Genomic DNA, 24612 nt, shown 5'->3' with positions numbered 1-24612 from the left:
GCTTCGGCTTCCTCCTTAATGCAGCAGATCGCAGGAGCACATCGCTCTGGGGCTTCAGGTGACTCCTTCAGCCTGACAAGCAACTGCTAGCTGCAGCCGTGTTGTTATCTAGGTAATTAATCCACAAGGCATTGGGGACAATGCGCTGAATAATACAGGAAATGATTAAACTGAATAATTTCCACGGTTTTCTGGTAGAGAGTGCGAGAAGCTGGGAATTGCTGGCATGCTGGAGGTACGATGGGAAGCAGTGACAAGCCGGATTTATTCGGTGTTGTTGTAATTTATGAAATTTGGGGTGGAATTTCTCACTATTGGGATATCTGTTAAAGGCACTTTCCCCACTACTACTAAATATCAGGTCTGGGAGTCTGCCCAGGCTCCCTAAACTCCCCGAAACCCCCCTGGGGGAAGGTGAGTGTCTCAGGGAGCTGATTGACAGCGCTGATATTTGATATTAGCACTCAGCATAGCTGCTTTGGTTTGCCCTCTGGATAACCATGCTAATGCCCTAAGGAGCTTGCTTTCCTATTTTAGCTACAGCAGTTGAAGGCCTAAAGGTAGGTGACATGAATGCTCCTATAAATATGGATAGTTTTAATCAAGCCTTTGTTTATGGTCGGGTAATATCATAACGGTGTAAACGAGAGAGAGTGGGGTGCATAAAAGGTGCTGGGCAAGACGGTGACAAGTGATTGATGCCTTCAATTTTTAGCTGAGGTCGGGAGTGAGATTAATGGAAGGTGGCTGCACCACACCGAGCCATCGGAAGTATTTCTTGCCCTGATGGAAAGCAGGGGAGAGTGAGACGTGAGGATTTGCAGGAAATTCCCGTTGCCTTGGTCTTGCACGTGTCGGCCTTATTCATTTAGCATGCTGTCCCCTCCTGGCAGGCAAAACATGTGGTGGAGTAACGCAGCTGTCCCACGGCAGATTTTTTGGGGAAGGGATTTTATTTCCTTTAAAATGGACGACAGCACCCTCTGGCCACGGAAATAACCCTCAGCTGAGATTAAGGGATTCTGAAAGGTCGCATAAATCTCTTTTCCCTGATAAGAGCCTGTGCTCCAGCCTCTACAAACTTCTCATTTTTGGCCGTGTGGGATACAGCTAGCAAATGTGCTCAGCTCCCTGGCAGTGGGGCTGGGACTTCTGGTGGTGGACACATGCTCTAGTAAACCCGCTGCTGCTGACTTTCAAAATTCATCCATTTCCTCCAGACTTCTAACAGTCCTACTGTCATTTTTATCACTCCGTGAATTTATCTACGAACACTGTTCTCCTTTTTTTTCAGAGGTAGTGTTCATGTTGAGTAGAAGCTGTAGGAAAGCCCCGAGCGCAGTAGGACGTGAATGAAAATTAATTTGCAGTCCCACACTTCCGTCTCAAAATGCGGACTGCTGGAGAGCCACAGAGGTTTTTTGTTTGTTCTGCAGGCCCTGAGGTGCAGGTGGGGTCAGGTGAGGGGGAAATGGCTCTTGAAAGATCGGTGCTGAGCCTGGAACAGGGGGGTTATCACCAAGTGATGCCGTGTGCGTGGGCTGTGCTGGCAGGGGGAGGTTTGGGGGTGAAGGTGTCAAATGACATTTTTTTTTCACTGGGAAATCTGAACTGAACAGTTAATTAAAACATGAGTGGGAATATATAATCTAATATACAATAATAATCATTCCAAACAGCCTTCTGTAACCCCTTCCTTGTCCCTGAATAAATCACCAAAGATGAAGGAGCTGGAATATTACATTTCTTTCCCGATGATATTGTTGGTAGAGAAATTTTGTTTTCCCACCTACACTTCCTAATCTGATCTCTGCCATTACAGGAATCCTGCTCTTTTCCTACAACTCGTACTGCTTTGTCTGCCGTGTTGAAATAGCACCATTCCCCGTGGTAGCTGGTCGTGTTTATGCTGGCACAGCTGTTCCCGGTGTGGAATAACTTTGATAGTGCTACAAGTAGACCCGTGTGCTGATTTTGGTTCCCGTGTTGCACAATCCCAGCTCTTTGTTCCAGGGGTTTTGCTTCCTTGCAGGGCCTGGGCGCAGCACCAGCTGCTGGCCGTGATAAGGTTTCTCAGATCTGGGACTGGAGCAAGCTGTCATCTGCGGTAAGAGATCTTTAAGACACGTCGGGTTGAGCTACACCCAGTTCAAACCACGTCTGCTGTGTTCAAACATTTCCCAGTTGGGTTTAGTGCAGGCAGTGCCTGTCACGTCGCCCTTGGCAGCCCAGGTGAGACAAGAAGAAGAAGAATTAAAGACAGACGCGTGCAGGGGAAGGCTCCTGGGTGACTTCAGGTAGCCTGTTTGCTTTCATAGCTAATGCATTGCAAAACTGTTGGGGGATCCTTTGCTGTCTGGCAGTAAACATGCTGTTTTTTTTGTGTGTTTCTTCACTTTTTTTCTGATACCTTTGTTTGGATTGATATTAAAACGGGTGGGACAGCATCCCCTGTGCAAACAGGCTGCTGGGTTAAATAGAGGGGGTAGGAGTTCTGTGCATGCAGCATCGCATATCTAGGAGATAAGGAATGAGAAATATAATAAATTAAGGCTGACTTCATAGCATTCGCTCCCAGGATGGTTATTAACATTCCTGTGATGAAATGGGACTTAACTGTGGCAAATGTTAACAGGAATCTTAGACGCTACCGTAGAAAGTAAACTTGTATTGATGTAGTGTCTGAAGATGCAAAATTTGCACCCTGCTGAGCCCTGAGATTGCTGAAGAGTGCATGCTGTTCTGAAGAGGACAGATTTTGATAAATGAGTCTCTGTCTTATTACTGACATGCTTGAGAAGAAAGTGCTGTATTCACCAGTGGGGTAGGAAAGCCCTCGGGCTCCCAGCTCTGATTCTTGCCTTTCCCTGTGGCCCTTCATCCTGGAGATGTTTCTGAGAGCGTATTTACTAGTGCAGCGTAGAAAAAAACATGTCTTTTATGTGACTGTGGTTGTTGCTTAAATGGTAAATCAATAGACACATAACGACAACAGCAACAAAGAAAATTAAAAAGAAAAAGCCAGAGACTGCTAATAACTCAGGAAGGAAGAAATTCGTAAAAATAGACACGGAGTGAAAATGTCAACACTGGTCCTTCGGGCACAGGAGCCATAAATCCCTGGCATTTCTTTTGCAGCACCGAGAAAACCTTCACAGCCCGTGTGTTGCTAACTCTAATCTCTTTCTTTAACTTCTCAGCTTATTTTAAACATCATCAGTTTCGTTTTCTAAACGCCATTCAGCGCGTTACCTACTTGGATTATGCCTTTCGATTCTAAAACAAGCATTTGTTCCAGCATAAAAAAAGAAAAAAGACTGCTTAGCATGAAACGGCTCCAAAACTTTTGACAAAATGCTGCCTATAATAGAACAAAGCATAGCATTGTCCTAATTTATGATGTTTCTTCCTGCTCCGCTCACCCAAAAAAGCCTGTTTTGTGCTCTCAGCATTTGGTATCCGACATGTCTTGTGCTGACAGCCTCAGCCTGTTCCAGCTGAATTTGGGCCCAAGCGGCTCGCTCGGCATCACGAATCCAATTCTTGGTGGAGCTGAGAATAGAGCCTCTCTCCTCTGTCGTAGCTCGGTCCCTCGCTGTAATTACGGGGCAGCTTTCCTTCGGAGCGACGGAGCTGCTGCTGCGACCAAGCCCATTGTAATGAACAGGTCCCACTTTATTTTCCCCTTGCTCAGCGATTCTTTTGCGCTTTTAAAACGCGTTTCCTCAGTGAAACTTGGTAAAAATAATGATTGCCTAATCTAACAAAAAATAATCTTAAAAAAAAAGGAAATGTTAAATTTCCGCTTTAGCAATATTTGTTAAGCAAGCAGGTTGAGAAAGGGATGATGTTGTAAGGAAATGGACAAGCTAAGGTAGGTGTAGGAGCTTGAGCAACCTGGGTTAAAGTTTTTACCCAGTTTTATGGGACTAGTAACAGGGCAAGAATTTACAGTAAAGTAAAAAAGCTTCCACCTCCTGTTATTGATAAAATAATGCTGCATTTATAGACCACCTTTCCTGTAGAGAAGTACAACTCAGCCTGGAGAAGAGAAGACTGAGAGGGGATTTTATCAATGTGTACAAATACCTGAGGTGTGGGAGACAGAGGGATTCGGCCAACCTCTTTTCAGTGCTCTGTGGGGACAGGACAAGGGGCAATGGACACAAAATGGAGCCCAGGCAGTTCGGCACCAACATGTGAAAGAACTTCTTCACGGTGAGGGTGACGGAGCACTGGGACAGGCTGCCCAGGGAGGTTGTGGGGTCTCCTTCTCTGGAGATATTCAAGGCCCGTCTGGACGCCTACCTGGGCAGCCTGCTGTAGGGACCCTGCTTTGGCAGGGGGGTTGGACCCGATGGTCTCTGGAGGTCCCTTCCAACCCCTTCAATTCTGTGATTCTGTGAACTCCAGAGACCAAGAACCCTCCAGGTGCCTCCCCCTGATGTGACCAAGCACGATGTGTTCACTGACGTGCTCTGAGTATTTACCAGTGACTGTTGCAGTCTCTTCTGCTTCCAAAACAGAGGCATGTGTTTAAAAAAAACATGGTCATATAGGCTTGGTGGAATCTTAATTGCAGCTTTTTTCTATTTGTGTTTTATAAAAGCCCTTTTAGCTATTGAGGGAGAGCAGGAAGAGGACTGCAGAAACACTCCTTGACTCTTCTTCCTTCGTTCTCCAAATATCTCAGACAGTAAGGTGACATCCTGCTGGGGACACCGTCTGGTGACATTTTTAAGGAATCCTACCATGCAGGAGGGCATTCCTAAGGAATCCTATTGCCAGCATATAGTTTGCTGGCCTGAAAGTTTCCCTCTTGGTTGTAGGCCCAGCGTGTGCTGCGAGCCCAAGTCCTGCGTTCAACAGGGGAACAAAGACTGGCTTTTGCATTTTTTATTTTTATTTTATTTTCTCACACGAGCAAGAAGAGGCAGGAAGACGCCCATTTTCTGTTCCTTTATCAGACAGTTGTGAGCTAGCGTGTGACTTGGGAATGCAGGGGGGTTGTTTTGACAGTTCACTGGAGATCCTCGCAGTGCCTCTTAGGGCTACTGAGGTTTTTTGGTTGCATTTTGCTCCGTTTACGTACCTGGGAGCTCTCCCAGTTCAGGTTTCAGCCCAGTTCCATTCCACTAGCATGTGAAGCAAGCGAGCATCCTCTTGAAACCCCCCGGGAAGGATGTGAGGGGCAGAGCTGAAGGATGTCCTGAGGCTGGTGGCACGCCTGGCTCCTTCCTTCATGGTGCTGGGGGACGGCAGCCCGGGACTCCCCTCAGGTGGTCTGTCAAGCAGCAAGGTAACAACAATTGTAGGAAATTCCTCTCCTGCCCAGAGCTCTCAAGCTCAACAAACAATCCCTTCACGGAGAGACTGGGGTCATCCCTCTGGTTGCTTATTTTCCTCCATTAACCCTTTGGAATTGGTGGAGCAGTTCCTTTCGGGAGGGATTAGGGAGCGATGGTTTCTTTCTCCCTTCCCGAACCTCCTCAGGCCTTTCTAAGGAACTGAAAAAGGCATTAATGTTCGAGAAACCGTCCTAGAAACAGTCCTGCATCACCATACCAGAGTATGAGCTGAAATCTCACCTGCGTACTTGCGGAGCTGGTGCGACTGCTTTGGGTTTAGATGTTGACATTTTGGGTTCTTCATTCGAGCGAGGCTAAAGGCCAAAGCCTCTCAGTTCGGTGCGGAGCACGTCCGTGTGCTGCTCGGATGGGGGCATGCTGCGTTGGAAAGCAACGCCCTGCCTCTGTCCTTGCCCTGGCTGCATCCCAGCTGATGCTCAGCCCTGCCCCGCTGTCAGAGCTTCCTGATTTATGGGCTCGCGTTGGAAGCTGCTGATTGTAGCTGCTCATAAAGACCGTGTAAAAAGGCACCAGCTTTGATAGACGTGACCCAAGTGTCAACATTTATCTTTATTTCGTTTACAATCCTTGTTTTCTCCCAAGTTCTTGTTTTCCAGGCCTCTCACTCCTGCCGTCAAAGGGTGAAAAGGTGATGCTCCAATAAACGCCCCGTGGCATGTCATGTTCTCTGCGGGTCTCCTGTTAATCACCCCTGCAGTTTAATAACTTCACGTGTATCTAACTTGGCTGTCCTAAAGCCGTATGATGTGTGCCTTGGCTCCCGCATCAGACATTTTCCAAGGGCTTGTTCTGACTGACATACATTCTTCCACCCACTGTTTCCCTGTAAATCCATTAGGGAATGATGGTACCTTGGGTTAAGGTCACGAGCAGGGTGTGAAGCAGCCTACTCTTTAATTTCTCACTCTGCCTCCCTTTAGGGAGATCAGGTCATGAGTTTTACTGCTCTCCTTTTGGCCTTTTCTTTTCAGGTCTTTTCTTCCTTGCCTTTGTAGTGGTGCCCTTTCCGACCGAGTCACAGCGAAGAGCCTCATACCCAAAAAACATCTCTGAGAGCTGAGAGCAGACAGAAACAGGTCTGGGCAAGGAAGGGTGTCTCGTTGTGGACACACTGCAGACTGGAATGTGGATGTAGTTGCCAGAGCCAAGACTCCCTTGCAGAGGTGAAGGCTTTAGTTCTTTCCTGTGAGTAAGCTGGGAGTGTATGAGCTTGGGGAAACGAGATGTGTAAAGAAAGTGTTCCTTTTTGTTTCCTTTTCTCTGTTTCTAAGAAAGGATATTCCTTGCATTAAGCAAGCGAAGCTGGATGCCATGTGGAGCTGCTTGCCAGCACACGGAGAAGAACTTGGAAAAAGCAATTTCACTAGTGCACATCTTCTTTATTAATTTATTTCCTTTAGCTAGGGAAGGGGTTTCTTCCTAGAAAATGAAGGGAACTGGAGTGGTTGAGCTGGCAGGCAATCAATTCATATCTGCCTGATCTGAAGAAGTACTTAGGCTTTGCATAAGTACCTGTGGATACGCTTGGGGAACTGGCACGCTGCGGTGGGCTGTGTGTTTTTCATTATGTCAGTTTTTAAAAAATTTGGTGAAAACAGCCCAATTTTCTGGGCAGTAGAATTTCTTCTCAGCTGTCGTTCGGAAGCGGCGTGGGGCCGTTATTAACGAGGGGAGGCGTGAGAGCCAAGCACATCGTGCCGGGCAGGATGCTGCTGTGCCCCCAGGACCAGCACGTGGCATGCAGCGAGGTCTGGAGGTGCACCAACCCCATGACACTTCAACAGGCAAGACCTGGAGCTTTACAGCTTTAACTGAAGCAGCATGTGAAAGGCTTAGCTCACACGGTCTCGTCCTCGCTGCTGTTCCCACTTCATGCATAACTACCTGATTAATGCGGAGATTTTCATTTTCAGCTTCCATTTCATATGCTTATTAATTGCATCCATAGATTTACAATTTGTAAGACTAGAAGAGATAATTATGATCTTGTAATTTGCTCTCTCCATGCAATCGAACTGCTTCTGACTTCTTAGCACAAGTCTTTCAGTAACTTGAGCATTTGATTTCCCTCCACGTGTGCCTTCTTTTTGGGGTGAGTTGTCTAGTCCCCATCTCCTGTCACTGAAATGCATCAAACCATCATCGGGCGTGTTGCTTGTAGGATAATCACAGCTGATCTTAATCTTCCCATTTTTTAAACTGAGCGGACTGAGCTCGTTTGGCTGTGTCAATACACAGCGTGTTCTCCAGTTCTTAGATGTTGTTGCTCTTCCGCATCCTTTTTCACATCCTATTTGTTTTGCACATAGCAAAGCTGTGCTTGCTGTGCCAGTCATGTGTACAGGGGTGCCAAGCAACCTGCCTTCTCTTTTATATACCTATTTTTATATATATATCAAATAGTATTTTGCCTTTCAGCTGTCCTGTGCTTTGGTTTGGGTAAATATTTACCAGGTCTCTTGGTCATCCTCACTGTTCTCATCCTCATGGCATCCAGAAGAGGATTTCCCCCTCGGCAGCACGACTCACCTTCCTGTGCTCCTGGCCCTTGCTTGGCCTCCCTGAGACGTGCGTTGTGCCCTCACCTCGCTCACCAGATCGTGGAGCACAAAACACAAAACAAATGCAGAAACAACCACCGCCAGCACGTTGCTCTCCTGTGTCGAAGAATCTTGCTGAAATCTTGTGACCTAGATCTGAAGAGCATTCAGGATTCACCGGTCTCCTTTTGGCACCCCATGTCAGGTGTTTGAAGTGTTTCCGCCCTCTGTATTAATAAGCTGCTGCTGGCTGCTCTGTTTTATTTTATTTTTTATCTTTTTTTTTTTCTTCCAGACCAGAAATACCTCTCCTTAGTGTTAAACCGTTCTATAACAGGGGAATGACTGGCCTGTAAAGCTGCTGTACTCGCAAACGGAATATCTTAAAAGTAAGATAGACCTTCTGCAAAAAGCTGTGAGATTTTTGTGTATTTGCCCAGAAGTTCAACAGCTTTGTACAAAAACATGGATTTTAGGCCCTCTCTCCCCCCCTGCCTTCTCTGTGGCAATGGCTTCTGCTCCTGTCTGTAGGAAGTCCTTTACCACTGGGTGACACTGTTTGATAGTTCTTAACATTTGCAACAGCAAAGTCCTGAAGAAACTGTCCTCTGGCTCTTTGGACTTCTGATTTTGAATCAATACTTCGTTTTCATATGAAATCCTGTGTTTTAATTTAGCTAAACTTCATTCGACCAAATCTGACCCGGTCTTAAATGTGGTGCTCCAGACTGACTGATGCGCTGTGGCTGCAGGGAGTGTGAACTGATCTTACTTGCCTTTTGAAACTTGTATTTTCTTGGAAAAAAAAATGGGTCATTTCAGAATTGCATCTGTGTTACTGTTGACCTGCGTGTGGGTAAATTGCTGGCTGCCTTTTGGGGTGAATCGAGCTGCCAACTATGCAGTGGAGTTTGTTTCCTAGGAGGCGTAATTTCAGTGACCTACTTCTGGACGTCGTGTTTACTGCGGTGTGCAGCCACTACCTGTGCAGCGTGCTGGGTGTGTGTGTGTTCAGCTGCATGCCTCTACTGGTGATGATTTATCCCTGCCAGGTGGATGACAGAGCTGGAAGGGAGGCGTGTGCGTGGCGTGCTGTGGAATGAGGCCATGCAGCAAGGCGGGAGGTGCAGGACATGCAGCACCTTTTCCTGGCCATCAGAACAGCTCTCCACATCCCCACGGAATCCAGGGATTTCAGTCATCACAGGGACCTTGGTTATAAATCGGTATGGAGAATAGAAATCCTTGATAAACAGGCAGGGCTTTGGGGGACTGGAAGGGATACATGGTGCACAGTGTGCTTTATTTGCTGTTAATCCACGGTGTGCTGGTGGGTTGGGCGTGGACTGGCATTTAGGAGAAATGGGTGCCCCTCATAGCCTGCTAGGCTTTATCCTGTGTCTTTCTGCCCCTCCTGCACGCTGTTAAAAATCAGATGCTAAGTGGTTTCACAGGGGAAGTCCCTATCTGAGTGTTGTCTATCTGGCAAAAAGGGGAGGGCGAACAAGTCAAAGTTTCCTTCTTCCCTCCCTGTGCTCTCCCAGCCACCTGTGTCTGCAGATCTGTGAGAGCCACTTCCTTCTCCAGCCTCTAATTGCGCAGCTTCCTTGGTACCTCTCCAGCCTTTTAACTGAGCAGGAGAAGAAACACACCCATGCAGGGCTGCTGGTGCGTTCATTCAGCTGCTTTCAAAGCTGCTGACAGAGAGCTTCATCGCAGAGCTTGCAGCTGTAGGGAGAATTCTCCTGGATCACCGTAAATTCCCATCCGTTGGTTTGTGTGAGTTCAGCAGAAGGTGAAATTAGCCTTAACGTTGTTTGTCTCTCTTTCTGCATCTCTTTTGGTGGACTGGAGACCGAGAGAGACGGGCGACTCTGCATTACCAGCAGCGCTCTTTGTCCCTCAGCCTCGGTGGGGCTGTGGCTGTCCCCTCAGCACCCAAACTTGGCTGAACTTCGGAGCACGGGACCAGAGACTGCTGGTGGGGTCAAACCTAGTGAGAGCCACAGGCAGGGCTTTGCGTTGAGAGAGCTGTGACAGCATGGGGCACTGCCCCAGATCTTGTGCCCTTTCCTTTCCTGTCTCGGTGACACCACAAACATCTTTAATTGGCCTCCAGGTTTGTCATCCAGTGGATGTTTTCGCTGTGAGCTGTTGACATTGCATTCTCAGTAGATCACAAGGGAAGCAAATGAATGTTAACTGGATGTCCTCGAGGTCTGGAGTGCCGCAGTTCATTTTCATATCCTCTAAAGTGACGATAGGAATCGTTTCAGTGGCCGGTGAGCCCTGCTTTTCTCCGTGTTCTTGCCATCGCTGAGATTGCTTTGGGCCGCCCTGGTCGAGTGAGCAGGAGCAGCAGCAGAAGTCTTTGTGGTCTCTCAGTCTTTTGGCAGCCTTGTAAGTAAATAAATAAACTGTTCAGTGCTGATACCATCACCTTGCTCCCTAGGTTTGAGGCTGGAGCCCGGCTGACCCTGCTCACTGCCATTCTAATCAAGCAAATGCTCGGAGATAATGTGATTGTGTTTATGTGGGCCTAATTGCAATGTCATCCATTAGGCTCCAACTTTTTTTTTTATGAGGAACGCTGCTGTAAGACCTGCCATCAGACTGCAGTGAATTAAAGGAGGAGGGTAAAAAGTACTTTTAACAAATTAACCATTTCTCTCTGTGTTTAACAGCAGAAGAGAGAAGTTGGGTGAGTTCAGAGAGTCCATGAACCTCTCAGTGTGAGGAAGGTGCTCCTAGTTAAAGTGTTCTGGCATCGTATGGACGAAAGAAATTCAGGCTTGCTGCTTCATTTGGTCTGCTGGAGTCTGGAGATTTTAAAGTGCATGGTAAAGAGCAGCGAGGTTGGTCTTGCAAGGAGCTCACGGTGGTTACTACAATTCTTCTCTTGTAGAGGAGAGAGCTGGGGTGTGAGGGTGAAATAACGTGCCCAGGATCAGGAAGGCAAGGCCAGAGCCAGAAACACGAGCAGCCAGAGGATTAAAAAGTCTGCCAGCCTTCGTTTGTCGGCAGGATGGTAACGCAGCAAGTGACGGGCAGCAGGAGGATGTAAAATGAGTGATCCCTGTGGCGCAGTGGGTGCCCGCAGCCCTTTATGTGTGCAGTTTTGCAGCAGGTTCATGCACTCTCTGGATCCAGAAGCAAATTTTTTGCTACTGGAAGGCAGCAGCCTGTTTGAGCAAACCATGAAGGGCTGGGAGGAACTGAAACCTCCAGCCCACCCCTCCTGTCCTTCTCTCTCCCCCAGGGGCAGGCTGTGCCCGTGCCCTGCCTCAACCCAAACCTCTCCAGCCGTTTTACCCACCAAAGACTGGCTGGATGAAAACCAACCTGTTGGGACAGCCGCTGGCTTCAGCATCCTGCCTGGAAAGAGTGTTTTGCATTCTGTTTTCAGCAGCTCTCACTTTGAATTAAAGGCTGAGCCGTGGGAAGTTATTAATGATGTCGGTAATCACGGATTAATCAAGTAAATCTCTCCAGTCAAGTGCCTCTCGCTGCACCGAGAGCGTGGAGATGAAGATGATAGTGGTGGTGAGCTTTCATGTCCAAACAGTGCTGAGGAGGTGACCGCGAAGTGCAGCGTGGATCGCAGCAGCCCTTTTCCTTTCCACCCAGGGCAGAGCTCGCTGTGCTGGAGCAGAGAAATGCCCAAAACATTTTATTTCAATTCCTCTCAAAATCAGAAGGGGGGGAGAGTAAAAACCCTGTTTCTTCCCAATGAATGCCTTTGGGTTGCTTGTAACAAACCGCAAGGCTATGCAGGAGCTTAAAGATCTAAAAATGTAAGCCTTAAAAAATGGTGTTTGATGGCTGGCCGTACAGCGCGGAGCAGATGTTCAGGCTTCTTCAGGACTAAAATCTTTCTTCGGGAGGTATTCTGTGTGTGAGCTAACGCTTCTGTGGAAGATATTAATTCCAGGCTTTATTAAGACAAAAAGGAAATGACATGAATTTAGCTTTAATGTAATTTTTGGATCCTGTTATTTTGATGTTCGCCTGTATGCTTAGGCATTTATTTATCTGCTTTTTGAGGGGCCTCAAGCCTACCTCTGCTTGCACAGCTGGAAATAATTGTGGGAACCGTTGGAAGGGTGAAAATGCCACATATAAGTATAATAATAGAAATACATGGTGTCTCCCAGGGATTTTTATATTCAGATTCCAGATGTGGAGGGCGATTTCTGGGATGAGGAATACCAGAGAGCAAATAAATGCGATTCCCTGAATGCCACATAAACACTGGGGTTTTCTTGGCATGGGCTCGCCTCTCGTCGTGAAGCCATACGAGCTCTGCTGTAGCAAAAGCTCTGGCAGCTGCAGGAACCTTAACCCGCTGTTGTTCAGGGCTGCTCTGGATCTGCTAAAAATTCTGGGGGCTGTCTGCGGCTCTCTTTGCATGCGTCTTGCAGCGTTGCTGTCACTTTGGGATTTTTGCTGAAAAAAAAAAACAAAAAACTCTTTAGGTAGAATAAAAAATGAAGAACATCAGAAGCTGATGTGCTTGTTGGAGATGTTCCTCCATGTGGAATTTGCATTCTTCTGGCACACCGTGGCTCTTTGCATTCTTTCAGTATTACCAATTTGAAGGGTCTCTGCTGCTCTCACCGAGCTTACTTGCAATTATTTCATGTATTTTCTTTGGAAAGCAAGTATTTGGTGGCTTATTCCTGGCTTTCCATGGTGAAGGTGTCACTATGGTTCTTCTTCATTGCTCTGAAAGCATCTTGGCATCTGAAAACATTACGTTTCTATCTGGAAGATCCTTCAGGTGATTTTTATATGGGGGCATTTTCTTTGCCTGGTGGGATATTGAAGTAGTTTTGTGGTTCTGTTTGAGGATTCAAAATTCCAAAATCCAAAAAAAAATCAAAATTCAGAATCCAGGATCCCCAGTTAATTCTTTCTGGATTAAAAAAAAAATAAAAAAAATCCTCATCTCCAAGAAGGCAGGGACAAAGTCTGAGCGAGTTACTCAGGCAGGACGAGACGCTGCAGGTGGATGCTTTTGTGCTGCTTGTGCAGCCACAGCTGATTCAGAACACGCACCGAGGAAGCACCTGCCAAATCAGCGGGTGTATGAAACTGGAAACAAGCTCAGCTAAAACAGACCCGGATCCACATCTCCGTCCTCGTGCACTGGAGTAAGCAGTGAGTCACCGAAATGGGTTGTGCCTTCGCAATTGATGTGTAGATGAGTGGAAGGAGCCTCAAGCTAAGGCTTGCAGAAGGTGTGAGGGGATTCACCCAGTGGGAGCCAGGTGCCCTATTTTGCTGGCTTCATTTGGAAATCCTAGCTGAAATCAGTTCCAGCCCAATCACACGTGGAAAGCATCCCCAGTCCTCCATGGAGCTTTATTCATTCACGTTTGCTGCTAGGAGAGTTCACGTTATGTTGGGAAACTGCGGTTCCTGACCTCAGAGCTGAATACATGCTTTTAAAAATAGGGATGGGACAGAAGAAAGGAGAAGAAATAGGCTTCATTTTAAGCCACTGCCAAAACCAGATCTACATGCTGCAAAATATGACATCAGGCTTTCTGAGAAATGATTGAATCCAATTGTTTTTCGGGGGCTCGTGTTGGAAGAGCAGTACGTTGTCCAGGACAGTTGTGGGTGATTCTGTTTTCCATCTAAGCAAAAGGAAGGCTTGTCTGAAAGAAGGACCAGGTCATCTGGTGTGCTTTTGTGGAGAATCGTGGATGTTGAACGCCTCCTGGAAGAGTCACAGTTCCTTCAGTGCAAGAGAAGTGAGAGGGGAACACAGGGAAACCAAAGGTTATATCCAAAACAAGCCTGCACTCTGAATCCCCAAGCTGTTTTACTTGGGAAAAACCTGATGTGAACACCAAGGAAATATGAACTGCTGCATCCTTATAAAAAAAAAAATGAAATAAAGTGTATACAGCATTGGTGATGGATACACTTGTACATACTTGTTCATGGCATGGAGCTAAGTGATGTACATTGAGACGTAGCCTGTGTTTTGGGTGTTTTTTTTGGCTTTTTTCATATGACATGCAGTTAGGATTGGAGACAGTTCATCGAGGGCCACCACATTGGGCTGGAGCAGCTGAGGGTGCTGGGCTTGCTCAGGGGGCAGCCTTGGGGACCTAACATTTAGACCTAAATTAGTTTTGATATAAATCTTCCAAGTTTCTTCAGGCATGAATTTTCCAATGATTCTGGATATTTGGCCTTTGTGCAGGTAGGTGCTTGCTTGTCATCTGTTGCTTAAAAGTGCTGTGACTTGGTGTTTACGTTTTCCGTGCTAGGACAGGAAAATGCCAGATTGGGAAATGATGTAAGTCATCAGGGTTTTATTGGCTTCAGATCAGTGGACTTCTGTAGACTTTCGCTGGGTGAAACATGGCCGTAAGACACATCCAACTTTTTCTCCCCGACCACTCTGCTCAGAAACTCCCAGCCCCCATCCCAGCACTGGCAAATTTGGCAATTTTCACCTGGACACTTTTGCTTAGTTTGGTACTGCTCAGGGCTAACCGACACGAGGTATTTTCTCATAGCTGGCGTGAGACTGATGGCAGAAAATGAGTGTTTATATGGCTTTGATGAGCATTCGTGGTATTTGATATAGTCACTATTTAAAACATCTTTTGGATCTTAGCATTGCTGATACAAAAATGTTTCATCTGGTGGACTTAATAAAATCAGTAGGGCTCTCTGCATGCTTAACCTCAAGTATTTCTGGTTCTCAGGATGGAAGGAATCTGTGCATCCAATCAAGGGATGAAGGTTTTCAAAGATAACCTTACGGAATTGCCATCTGTTTTAAAGGATGTTTGCTCTGAGCACCTTCACTTACTACAGACAAAATCTATGTAGAAAAGCATAAATGTTATCAGTGGAGAATGCTGCCTTGATGTGTTTTAAGACATCTTTTAAAGGCCTTTCAGTGGAGATTTACCATAGTTCTTCTCTTCCCTCTGTTTTGCAGATACTGTGAGTAAGGACACCGAACCCAAAGATCCGTATCCCACTCCAAGAAAGATTATGGCTGAACCAGACTACATAGATGATGACAATCCTGAATTAATTAGACCTCAGAAATTAATTAATCCTGTGAAGTCATCCCGGAATCATCAAGATCTCCATAGAGAGCTGCTTATGAACCAGAAAAGGTAAAAGCCTAAAACGCATGTGTGCCATCCCTTGACCCCAAAAGCACAGCTTGAGGTTTAGTTTCATCAAAATGACACATTTTACCCAAAACCTAGCAGGTGCATTTTGTTGATTGAAATCTTGTAGAAGAAAAGACTGATTCTCAGCCATGGTATTTGCTTGAATTTTAATAAATAGGTCTGGTCCTTCTTTCTGTGATAATTTTACCTTCTTTTCTTTTTTTAATTGTTAATTTAAATTAACAATTGAAGTGTTAATTTTATTTTCAAACACCTTTGCTATCACTGTAATGTAGGATCATTATTTTCAGTGTAAAAGCTTTGCCCATGTTGCCCCCTGATTGTTTCCTGTTGTACAATCAGTGGTGCCTACACCAGCTCCAGGTGGGGTACTTGCAAACTCACAACCAAACCTGTGTAGACCAAAAAAATCCAAAAAATGGTAGAATTTCTTACACAGCTGTGTAAGAAAGCTGTAGGCTGCCCCACTGTTTTATCTAGGTGTTGATCCAACTGTAGGCCTTCCATGTTTGGTCCACCACCAGACTGCGTAGAGGATATTGAACACAAGATCAGCTGTTGATAAGTGAAGCCCTGTAAAAGCTTCTTGTAAAAGGTTTTTCACTTTGTTTTTGTGAATACTCCCTAAGGGTCGGTTTCATGAGGAAGCAGTTCAGTTCTCCCCTATCGCATTCTTTATTTCAGGCACTGTCATTTGTCCTGAACTCTTAACTTTATCAGGTATTTGACAAAATTCAGTTGTTAAACATTTGATGTTGATCATCAAATCTGCGTGTTTTCACCATTCCCAGTATACCCTGAATTGATGGGGCCACTTTTTAGTCAAAGAAATCCTAAATTTTGTTTCATATGAAGTTGTTCTCTGGTTACTTGATCTTTCTTACAATGCAGCGTGGTAGTCGGGGGTCTGCTCTGCTGCTGCACAAGTGTCTCTGTGTATATTATGCAAATTGTGCTTCCTCCTTTCCGGGGTGGGATGCACAGCTGTTGCATTATATATTGCTTTTGAAGAAGTAAAGAGCTGGAACTTGATTTCATCAACTTCTGAGACGCAGGGACTCGGCCTCGAGGTAGCTGAGGGTTTGTTATTAAATCTCTCCAACAATGGAGGACTCATTTGAAAAAGATACTACGAGAACAAGCACCTGACTACACAAAGGAGAGAAAAAAAACCTCCAGGCCTGTGAGACTCCTCCATTTAAACAAACAAAAACAAACAGAAACAAACATCTATGTAAATGAGTGATATGGCCAAGATACTAATTGTTATCTTGGTGTCAAAAGCATAATCCTGCATGGCCATCCTAGCAGGAATAAGGGAAGATTTGGTGTCTTCCTGCCTATTCTGGCAGATGAATTAGAATTTACAATTCAGGAATCTGATTTATGAATCCATTAATAGCATACATAATTTGAGTCCTAATCTAGACCTTGGAACTCATGTTCCTTGGCCAGTTACATCCAGTGGAAGAGTAGATCATTTAATGAACATTTTCACGTCTCTTCCGATAATTCCAATGGTCCAGGGGATTACGGCTGTTGCTTTGGCTACTCCAGGACAGCTGGATTTGTGTGTTTGTCAGAAAAGTCTCATTCTGAAAACATCTCTTTTTTTCCCATCTGCTATGGTGGTATTTTGAGAGGAAAAAAGGTATTTTTTTCTATTTTTTTCTAATAGCAAAATCCTCACAAATGCTAAGCTTTGATACTTAATTCTAAATGAACAGCATTTCTTTAGTGTTGAAGTAGAAATGTTTTACAGAGTATCAACTGAATTGGAAGAAAGTGGCCTAAATAGGTGTTTGTCCTATTTTTTTTGTTAACGGGATTAAACTTCAAAGTCAGTTCCTAGCACCACGAAGTTTATAGGCATGGAAAGAAAGAAAGGTGTAAAGTTCCCCAAATTACAACCTTGCTCTGAATGATGTGGAGGCTTCACTAAATTAAGTCTGTGTTGTTGTCTTTTTTTTTCCTTTTAAAGTGTAGGAAAGTATAAAGCACTTGAAAACTGTGGAGTTTGTTTTCTTCTAGAAGAATATCCTATTACACCGAACAGTTGTGCTGCCCTCAGTATCTGCTCTTGTTTTATTGTGATGGTGGTGAGCTGCAGCTGTTAATTTGAGACTTGTATTTATTGGTGCAGAAATGCAATACTTTTTTGAGGGTTTCGCCAGCAGAAAAAAATGATATTCTTGAAAAGAGGGTTAGGCTTCTGTGCTTTATGCCATGCATTTTTTAATGGTAGAAGGCATTTCCCCATGCCAACATACCTTCTTCATGCCTACTATAAGCAGTGTCTGTTGGACCTTGAGCTGATGTAGTTCTTTACTAATCATTATTTACCAGAAGTGGTAGATGTTTTGGAGATGCGAAGATCAAGGTAGTGGTAACTCAAGGCATAGGTCACTCATGTTAATTATTTTTACTTATTAAGACACGGCCTTAGCTCTGCAGACTGGTCTCTTGCAGGGACATTAACCCCATCAGCTCTAACTCGTGGTATAGCACAGTTTGCTTACTCTAGACTAAACTTTTAGGATTTTTTTTGACAGAAAAATCATAAAGAGGTGATTCAAGACTCCCAGTTAATCCAGTAGCAGCCTATTTGTTGCTTGTCCCTTCTAAATATGGGAGTGAAAGCAAGTTCAGATATCTTTTACAGATCTGACTGCCGATCCCATTTGATCAGGCTGAGGGTTCTTCTGCTGGTGTTTATCATAGCTAGAGCACATCTAAATCAGGAAAAAGTCATCTTACTTAGCAGCTTGCATCTGCTTCATGGCTATCTTTATTGCTAGTCAGCAGCCTGGAAGTTCCCATTGATCCAGCTCTCACTTACCCAGCAGTAATAATAACGGCAAAAATCAAATTGCTCCAACTTTTCTCTACCTGACTTATTTTAATTATATTTTAGCCATTACAAATTAGCACGGAACATAAAATATTAACACAATCCTGTAGCTTCTGTTGCGTTTGGGGAATGAGATATTAGGAGAAATATGGAGCAGCATTTGGTGTTGCTAAATATTTGATTTTGCTGCCAGGAGATGTACAGTGATAGAGTGGCACATAATATATGGAGTTGGTCAGAGATGGCACCATAAAATGGTATTTGAATACATTATTAAACACGCAGTCAGATACACGTGTTACGGAAGAATTAGGCACCCACATATTAAGTAGGGAAGGGGTATAAATACTGTTTTTTGAAAGCTTATGCAGATTATTGAATTTCTTGATTAAACTTAATGCCAGATGTATTCAGATAATAATCGTCACAGGGAAGATGACAAGAACAGGCATGGGTTGGGTCTTTTTGTAGTAGTTGGCTTGGAAAATATTTTGTGCTGAAGGGACTCGAAGCGTTCAGTTGCTGTACTAGCTGAAATCTTGTGAGAGGAAGGATCCTCCGTCCTTTGTCTGGTCTCCAAGGTGACCGCAACTTGTTTTTTTTATTTGGGGTTTTTGTTGTCTTAGCCTCTTTCTGTGTGATTTTCAGTGTAGCCTGGGAGCTCTCACTGTTCTCAACGGAAATAACTTGGCAGCCAGGCATGCCTAAAGCTCTCGTATTTCCAAGGAAAGACAGAATTCATGATTTCCAGGAAAAATGTGACAAAATCCAGAGGGACACCGTGTTTTAGTTCTGCCCATGTGGTCTTCTCTGCACATAGTACCCTGTGTAGGACTGTCTGAACACAATCTGAATTATCAGCTGTCAAGGGAAGTGTTTTTTTTAATCCTTGCTGTTGTTCCCTCCAAAATCTGTTTCCAGCCCTGCTAGTGTCTTGATTTTTGATGTTTTTTTAATCTGTTTTTCTGGAATGGGGAGAGCAGAAGGAAGACTGACTATGAAAGCCATGGCAGTGAATTATCCCGGAGAAATACTAGCATGCATGTTGCAGGGAAATATTCTCAGTAATAACATGGCTTAAATTTCAGTTTAGGATTTAGATTAGAAACCAATAAAATTTCTGCCCATTTTTTCCTTTTAATTAATTATTTGTATTTCAAAGTGCCTAAATAGGCAGCCAGTTGACTGGAGAAAACCTGCATACAGTTCTGTGTGAATTTACGTGTATTAAAAGTGATCTCTTTCTCCCTTGTTTCCCCTGCCCCCCTACTCCTCCTATTTAATTTTAAGGGGTCTTGCACCTCAGAACAAACCAGAGCTACAAAAGGTGATGGAGAAAAGAAAACGAGATCAAGTTATTAAACAGCAAAAAGAAGAGGAGGCGCAGAAGAAGAAGTCCGACCTGGAAATAGAGCTACTGAAACGGCAGCAGAAGCTGGAGCAGGTAAGATGGGAAACAGCACCAACTTTACACATCTCCCTCTGAGCTCAGCACCCCATGCTCCCTTGGTAGACAGGAGAGAAGCAGCAGCAGATTTTTGGCGCGGTTCCTCTGACTGAATGCAGGCACCTCTTTTACAGTGACTCAAATCACACTCTACAATTACCTCTTTGTTTTCACATATTATTTAGGAACTCCGTGTAGATCTCTGCCTTTGGTCAAATGAATCCTGTTTGGAGCAACAGCAGTGTCTGTGGAGCACTGGCCACATGTAACCATTGAAACTGTGGTGAATTAGCCAACTTCTGTAGCCTTTATATCAAGAGTTGATCACTAAGATTGGATGTGAGACTCTACTGCATCAAAACTAGAAACCTGATGAATAAAACATCGATTGTTTCTTTCTCCTGGGTTGCGTACAAAAACTAGGTGACTTTTTAAGGCTGCAAAAGCTCTTTTGAATTAAAGAGTCTGTTGGCTTTTCCAAATGAAGGGAAACATTCTCAGACCCCAAGTGGAGAGATTATATGGAGTTGCAACCTTTTGCTGGGAAGCTTACTGCTAAGCACAGGGCCAGCCAAAGGTCTCTGTGCCTCTTAAGGCACTTTGCATACTTGAGAGGCAAATTTTTGTCAGTGAAACACCCCATCAAACAAGTCAGCGTGCATAAAACATTGCATTTACCTTTAAATAAATGAACACTTTAGAACAGGATCTCCAGTTTTTCTTGACAAAAATCAATTAAATCGAGTAACTCTATTGAGAATGAGGTGTAGTCAAATCAATGTTTAGGTTTAGTGTTTTTTATTATAGTTTTTAACGAGGCATAGAAATATTTTTGGGGGGAGAAAGCTATTGTAATTTGAAGTATATCGTCCTGTCACTGATCCTTTCTGCTCTTAGAAAGATAAGGCCAGCTTCAAAAGATGCCTGATTTGGAATTGAGCCACCCAAGGACGTATGTAGAAAAGAGAATTCTCTTAGAAGAGGAAAAGCCTGTCCCCTGCAAACAATGTTGTGACTTTGTAAGCGCTATGGGAATGTCATTAATTAACATGACACATGGAGGAATGTTGTCATGAGCATGTCATGAGCATGTCATGTAACAGAGCATGTTCTTTGTCCGCAAACCAGAGACAAAGGAGAGATTCTTTCAGAGAGCTAAACAGAACCAACAACATCGTCCCCATTAATCAGGGAGACCTTGGTTTGTTCTAAGAAAAAGCTCCTTTCAGAAGCTTTTGTTAGTTTTCTGAAGGGTTATTTCTTCCTTTCTGGTGACCTGACCTGTCTGCCTTCACTGAGGATTGCCAAGCAATCCTTACTCTGTGCAGTGGGTAATGCTCTGTACTGGCACTACATAGCTTTGCCCTGCAGTGCAGAGAGTCTGACCGCACAGGGTAACGTTGAGAGCACGAGCTTCAACTGGGTCAAAAATGTCAGTGAATGGACTTCAAAAAATGAAAAGCTAAGGGCCAAGGAGGAGCTGTATTGATCTCTGTGATAGAGAAGGCAGATCTACCAAAAGATGGTCAAGTTAGATACAGAAATCCATACCTAGGCACTCAGAAATAAATTCTGCAAGTATGCTCAGTAGTAGCTGTTCACACGTGTTCTCCCACAAGGCACATTTGGTTTCGTCCTGTTCTGAAAGCCAGAGAAGGGAATTAATTTTTTATTTTTTTTTTAAATGAAGATGTCCAAGAACTTCCTCAGAAATGCTTCATCTTATTCTCTTACTGGACGAGCAGAGTTTTTGTCCATCTGGCAAAGGCATTTGCAGGCCTGCTGGAATGAGCTGGAGACAAGGATTTGAAAAGACTGATGGTTTATGAGAACAGATACTCCCAAAGAAATACAACTTTACCTTTTCCATGAAAGAAAGAAAGGAAGCAGTTTAAATTGTTATGCATGGCCAGTTATTGAAGCTGTTAGCTTTTAGCCTTTTATGTCAATGATCTACTTTATACGCTTTTTAACATGCGGATTCTTTTTCAGCTTGAACTGGAGCAACAGAAGATACAGGAAGAGCAGGAAAACGCACCTGAATTTGTCAAAGTCAAGGGCAACTTGAGGAGGACGGTCCAGGAAGCAACAGAAGCACCAGACTCCTAGAGCCAGCACCTGCTAAGACTTCCAGCTTTCCTGTGGTGGCTGCAGAGAGGCTTTTGCAAGTTGTCTCAGATTTCCTTGTCAAGAGGGAGAAGAAAAGCATCCAGCTGACACTGAAGATGAGATTTTCAATTCTTGGGAAGCGTGGATTAAAAAGACTTAACAGAAATGGATCGACTTGCCAAATGCAGTCCTGAGATTGGCGGATGAGGAGTCTGCTTGTCAGTTCAGTGTCACGGACCGCTCTGAAGTGCTCACTCTGAGATTTTAACCAGGGATACTAGGGAAGTTTCTTCAGCGTTGCACTGCTTTATCTCTTGTGATCCTAGTTTAGTGGAGATACACAGATTATATTTTGCTTTAAAACAAAACAAAAGTCCTCCTGTGGTATCTTAATGAAACTTTTCTGTGCAGGTAAATTTCCTCCATCCAGACCTACACCCTGCGTGCGTATCACAATAATTTGTGTTCGGTCGGAATTTTTAGCAAGTTTTGGAGGAGATGAGGTATGACGATCGCTGCTGCCCATCCCCACCGGGATAGGCAGGTGTAGGCCAGATGGGAATGCTTAAAATTCACCAGCAGTGAACTGTTGAGCAGCCTTAAAGCCCAGTTCTCCCTGTTGAACGTGCAGAATTTGGGCTATGAAAGAGCAGAAATATGATGATCCTCTCACCAGAGAGAATCCAGAAGCTGATTTCTCAGTGTCTTCAAACTTCTTCCTTGAAATGTTGTGTGAAGGTCTGTGCAGTGCTACCTGTGTATTTACCTCTCTTATCTCTCAATGCAAAACGACCTGTCTTCTGTCCTTGTGTTTTGCAATCCTCCCTACTTTGCTGTCGTGGCCTTTCTCCTCCAAGAACACGCTGGCCTGAACGCGGTGTTAGCACATTACTCTCCGAGACGTCTTCAGCTGAAATGAGGAGTCTGGTCTGCCCTCAGTCCCTGCTCAGTTGTTGCAGGAACTCGTTGCAATCGCTGCAACAGAGCAGCGTTGAACCCAGACCAAACTGATCATTGCAATCTACCAAAATGGAAACAAAATCCCTAAAGCGAGGCATAAAGTGAACCTCACTTTATCCCGTCCTAAAAGAAGAGGGGAAATGTGTTACCACTGCGTCTTCGGGTCCAGTTCTGTCACCTTCTGCCTTTCTGCGAGTTGCCCCTGTGACTTGCTGTTAAATAAATGCTCCTCAGCTTGCAGAGGAATGGCAGAATCTGATCCTTCATGCTTATGACTACTAGACACCCAGGGAAGCCTGGGGGGAGGAGGGGGGAACAGGTGACTCACGTAGGGTTATAGGGCTGGGTTCTCACCTGGTGTGGCTGGGTGTGGATATTCTATCTTGAGAGTCTGGGGAAAAACCCTCCTCTTCTTCGACTGGCATATTCCTGGCTCTCGCTGAGGCTGTGCTCATCCTTATCAGCTGGGGATCTAATCATGGGCTTTGCCTTAGGATGCTAAACGAAATAATTTCTACTCTGTAATTACATTGGGCATAACTGTCGGAGAACACTTTTCCCTGATATCAACAGTGGCGTGTTTGTGTTGTAAAGGGGGGGGGTGGAGGGTTTGTTGGTTTGTTTTTTGCTTTCTTTTGCCTTTCCTGTAAGTATTGGATGTTTAAAATACAATTTCAGTGCAGCACTTGGGACGAAATGCTCATAATTAGCAATGTTTCCTAGTTACAGGCTTCAATTTGTCAAGATCCAGGCATTTGTTATGAGGGCATAATCAGATCACGAGCAAATTGAATTGCAGTAAGTGTATTGCCATTGATTCAGATTTGCAGCGTGACTCAAGTCTGGGAGATTAAACGTGAAGATGCTCTCCCAGGCCGTTCTGATCAGGGGCATGCAGCAGACAAAGGCCAAATGTAAGACTTTTCCACGTCTTTTCTCAACAGAGGAACACCTGGAGCGCTGCAGATGCTTCCCTCCCTCCTTCCCTTCCTTCCTCTGTTAGGAGAGGATCTTCCTTTCTGGGCAGCACGTTATTCAAACACTTGCACTGATGGAGTTCGTTTCGTACTGATGGCTGAGGCAGTGCTACATGATGGATTTCCATGCCACGCTCACCTTTAGCCATCCCCAGCCTAAAACACTTCACGTCTGTCAGCTTCCACTCTGCAGTTAACCTCCTGCTCAGCATGGAAGCGTCTCAAATCGGTGAGGAAACCCTCCCCTGGCTTGAGAAAACCATTTCTTCTCAGCCCCTTGTCCTCCTGTGCAGGCACAGCAGAAGGTGGGTGCAATCCACATGCCACCAGAGTCAGGGGGGGACACCGGCTGCTCCTTAACTCTGGTGAGTGCTGGGCTCGAGGCTGAAAGTCTGCTGCTTTCTGTCCTCATCACCTCGTGATTCAGGCGGAGTTTCTCTTTCTGAAACACAGGAGGCCAGGGAACTCCCTTGTACATCCAGTGTGAAGCAGATTTTTTGTTGTTTGTTTTCACTTGGAGTTAATTCTGCGTACAGCCACAACATCAACGTGTCTGTTACGGCATCTCTGAACCCTGCTGACCTTGTAGTGTAGGAATCAAGCCACCCACATCATTTTGACAAGCAAAAGCTTGTCTTTAAAGTCAGGATTGGGCTAGAAGGGGCAACCCAACAGTCACACCACGAGTGTCCTGTGCAGCTCCTCAAGAAACCCCTTGCCAGTAAGTGATTCCCAGCCTGCCCTTTAGCTCTGTGGGATTTGTAGCAATCCTGCAAATACTTCAGCAATTTGGAAATGGCTCACTTTTACCACTTTTGCCTCTAATAAGGCAGAACTTTTTAAAAATTCTCGCTTTTGATAGTACAGTAGTAAATTTTTAGAACTTTTTGTGGCTTTAACCTTCTGTTAATATCTGCACTTGTTTGAGTGTACATATATAAATATATATAAATATAAAAAGGGAGCCTTAATGGATTTGTTTTCATAATTTAATATTTTTTGTATTTGCTCTTGTATAATTGTTTTTAACTAAAAGTATTACAGAAACGAGGAACACTTAGAACCAAAGCTATGCTTAATAAAATCTACTACATGCTCGGAGAGTGCGGTGCTGTCTGTCACGTCCTGCTGGACCCAAAACCTCGGGGACCACCCTGAAATAACCCAGCTTTGTTAAACCATGGCAT

The 24612-nt window shown here is 44.7% G+C and overlaps 1 protein-coding gene across 3 annotated transcripts in view; it reads left to right on the top strand.

The window, feature by feature from the left end:
• FAM107B (family with sequence similarity 107 member B) overlaps positions 1-24407 on the top strand; it is a 54454-nt gene extending 30047 nt beyond the window's left edge. For 2 of the 3 annotated variants that reach the window (XM_032193891.1, XM_032193904.1), the window contains exons 2-4: positions 14877-15060; positions 19223-19376; positions 21372-24407. In XM_032193891.1, coding sequence (XP_032049782.1) covers positions 14933-15060; positions 19223-19376; positions 21372-21488 — 399 coding nt within the window. In that variant the 5' untranslated portion in view covers positions 14877-14932 and the 3' untranslated portion in view covers positions 21489-24407. Of the gene's footprint in view, positions 1-6370; positions 6533-14876; positions 15061-19222; positions 19377-21371 lie in introns of those variants that run through there. The other variant, XM_032193897.1, reaches the window with a different exon arrangement.
• The last annotated feature ends 205 nt before the right edge of the window (positions 24408-24612 follow it).

This window comes from Aythya fuligula, chromosome 1 (genome assembly GCF_009819795.1).
Source record: "Aythya fuligula isolate bAytFul2 chromosome 1, bAytFul2.pri, whole genome shotgun sequence".
Taxonomy (NCBI): domain Eukaryota; kingdom Metazoa; phylum Chordata; class Aves; order Anseriformes; family Anatidae; genus Aythya; species Aythya fuligula.
This window is presented reverse-complemented; position numbering and strand designations above follow the sequence as displayed.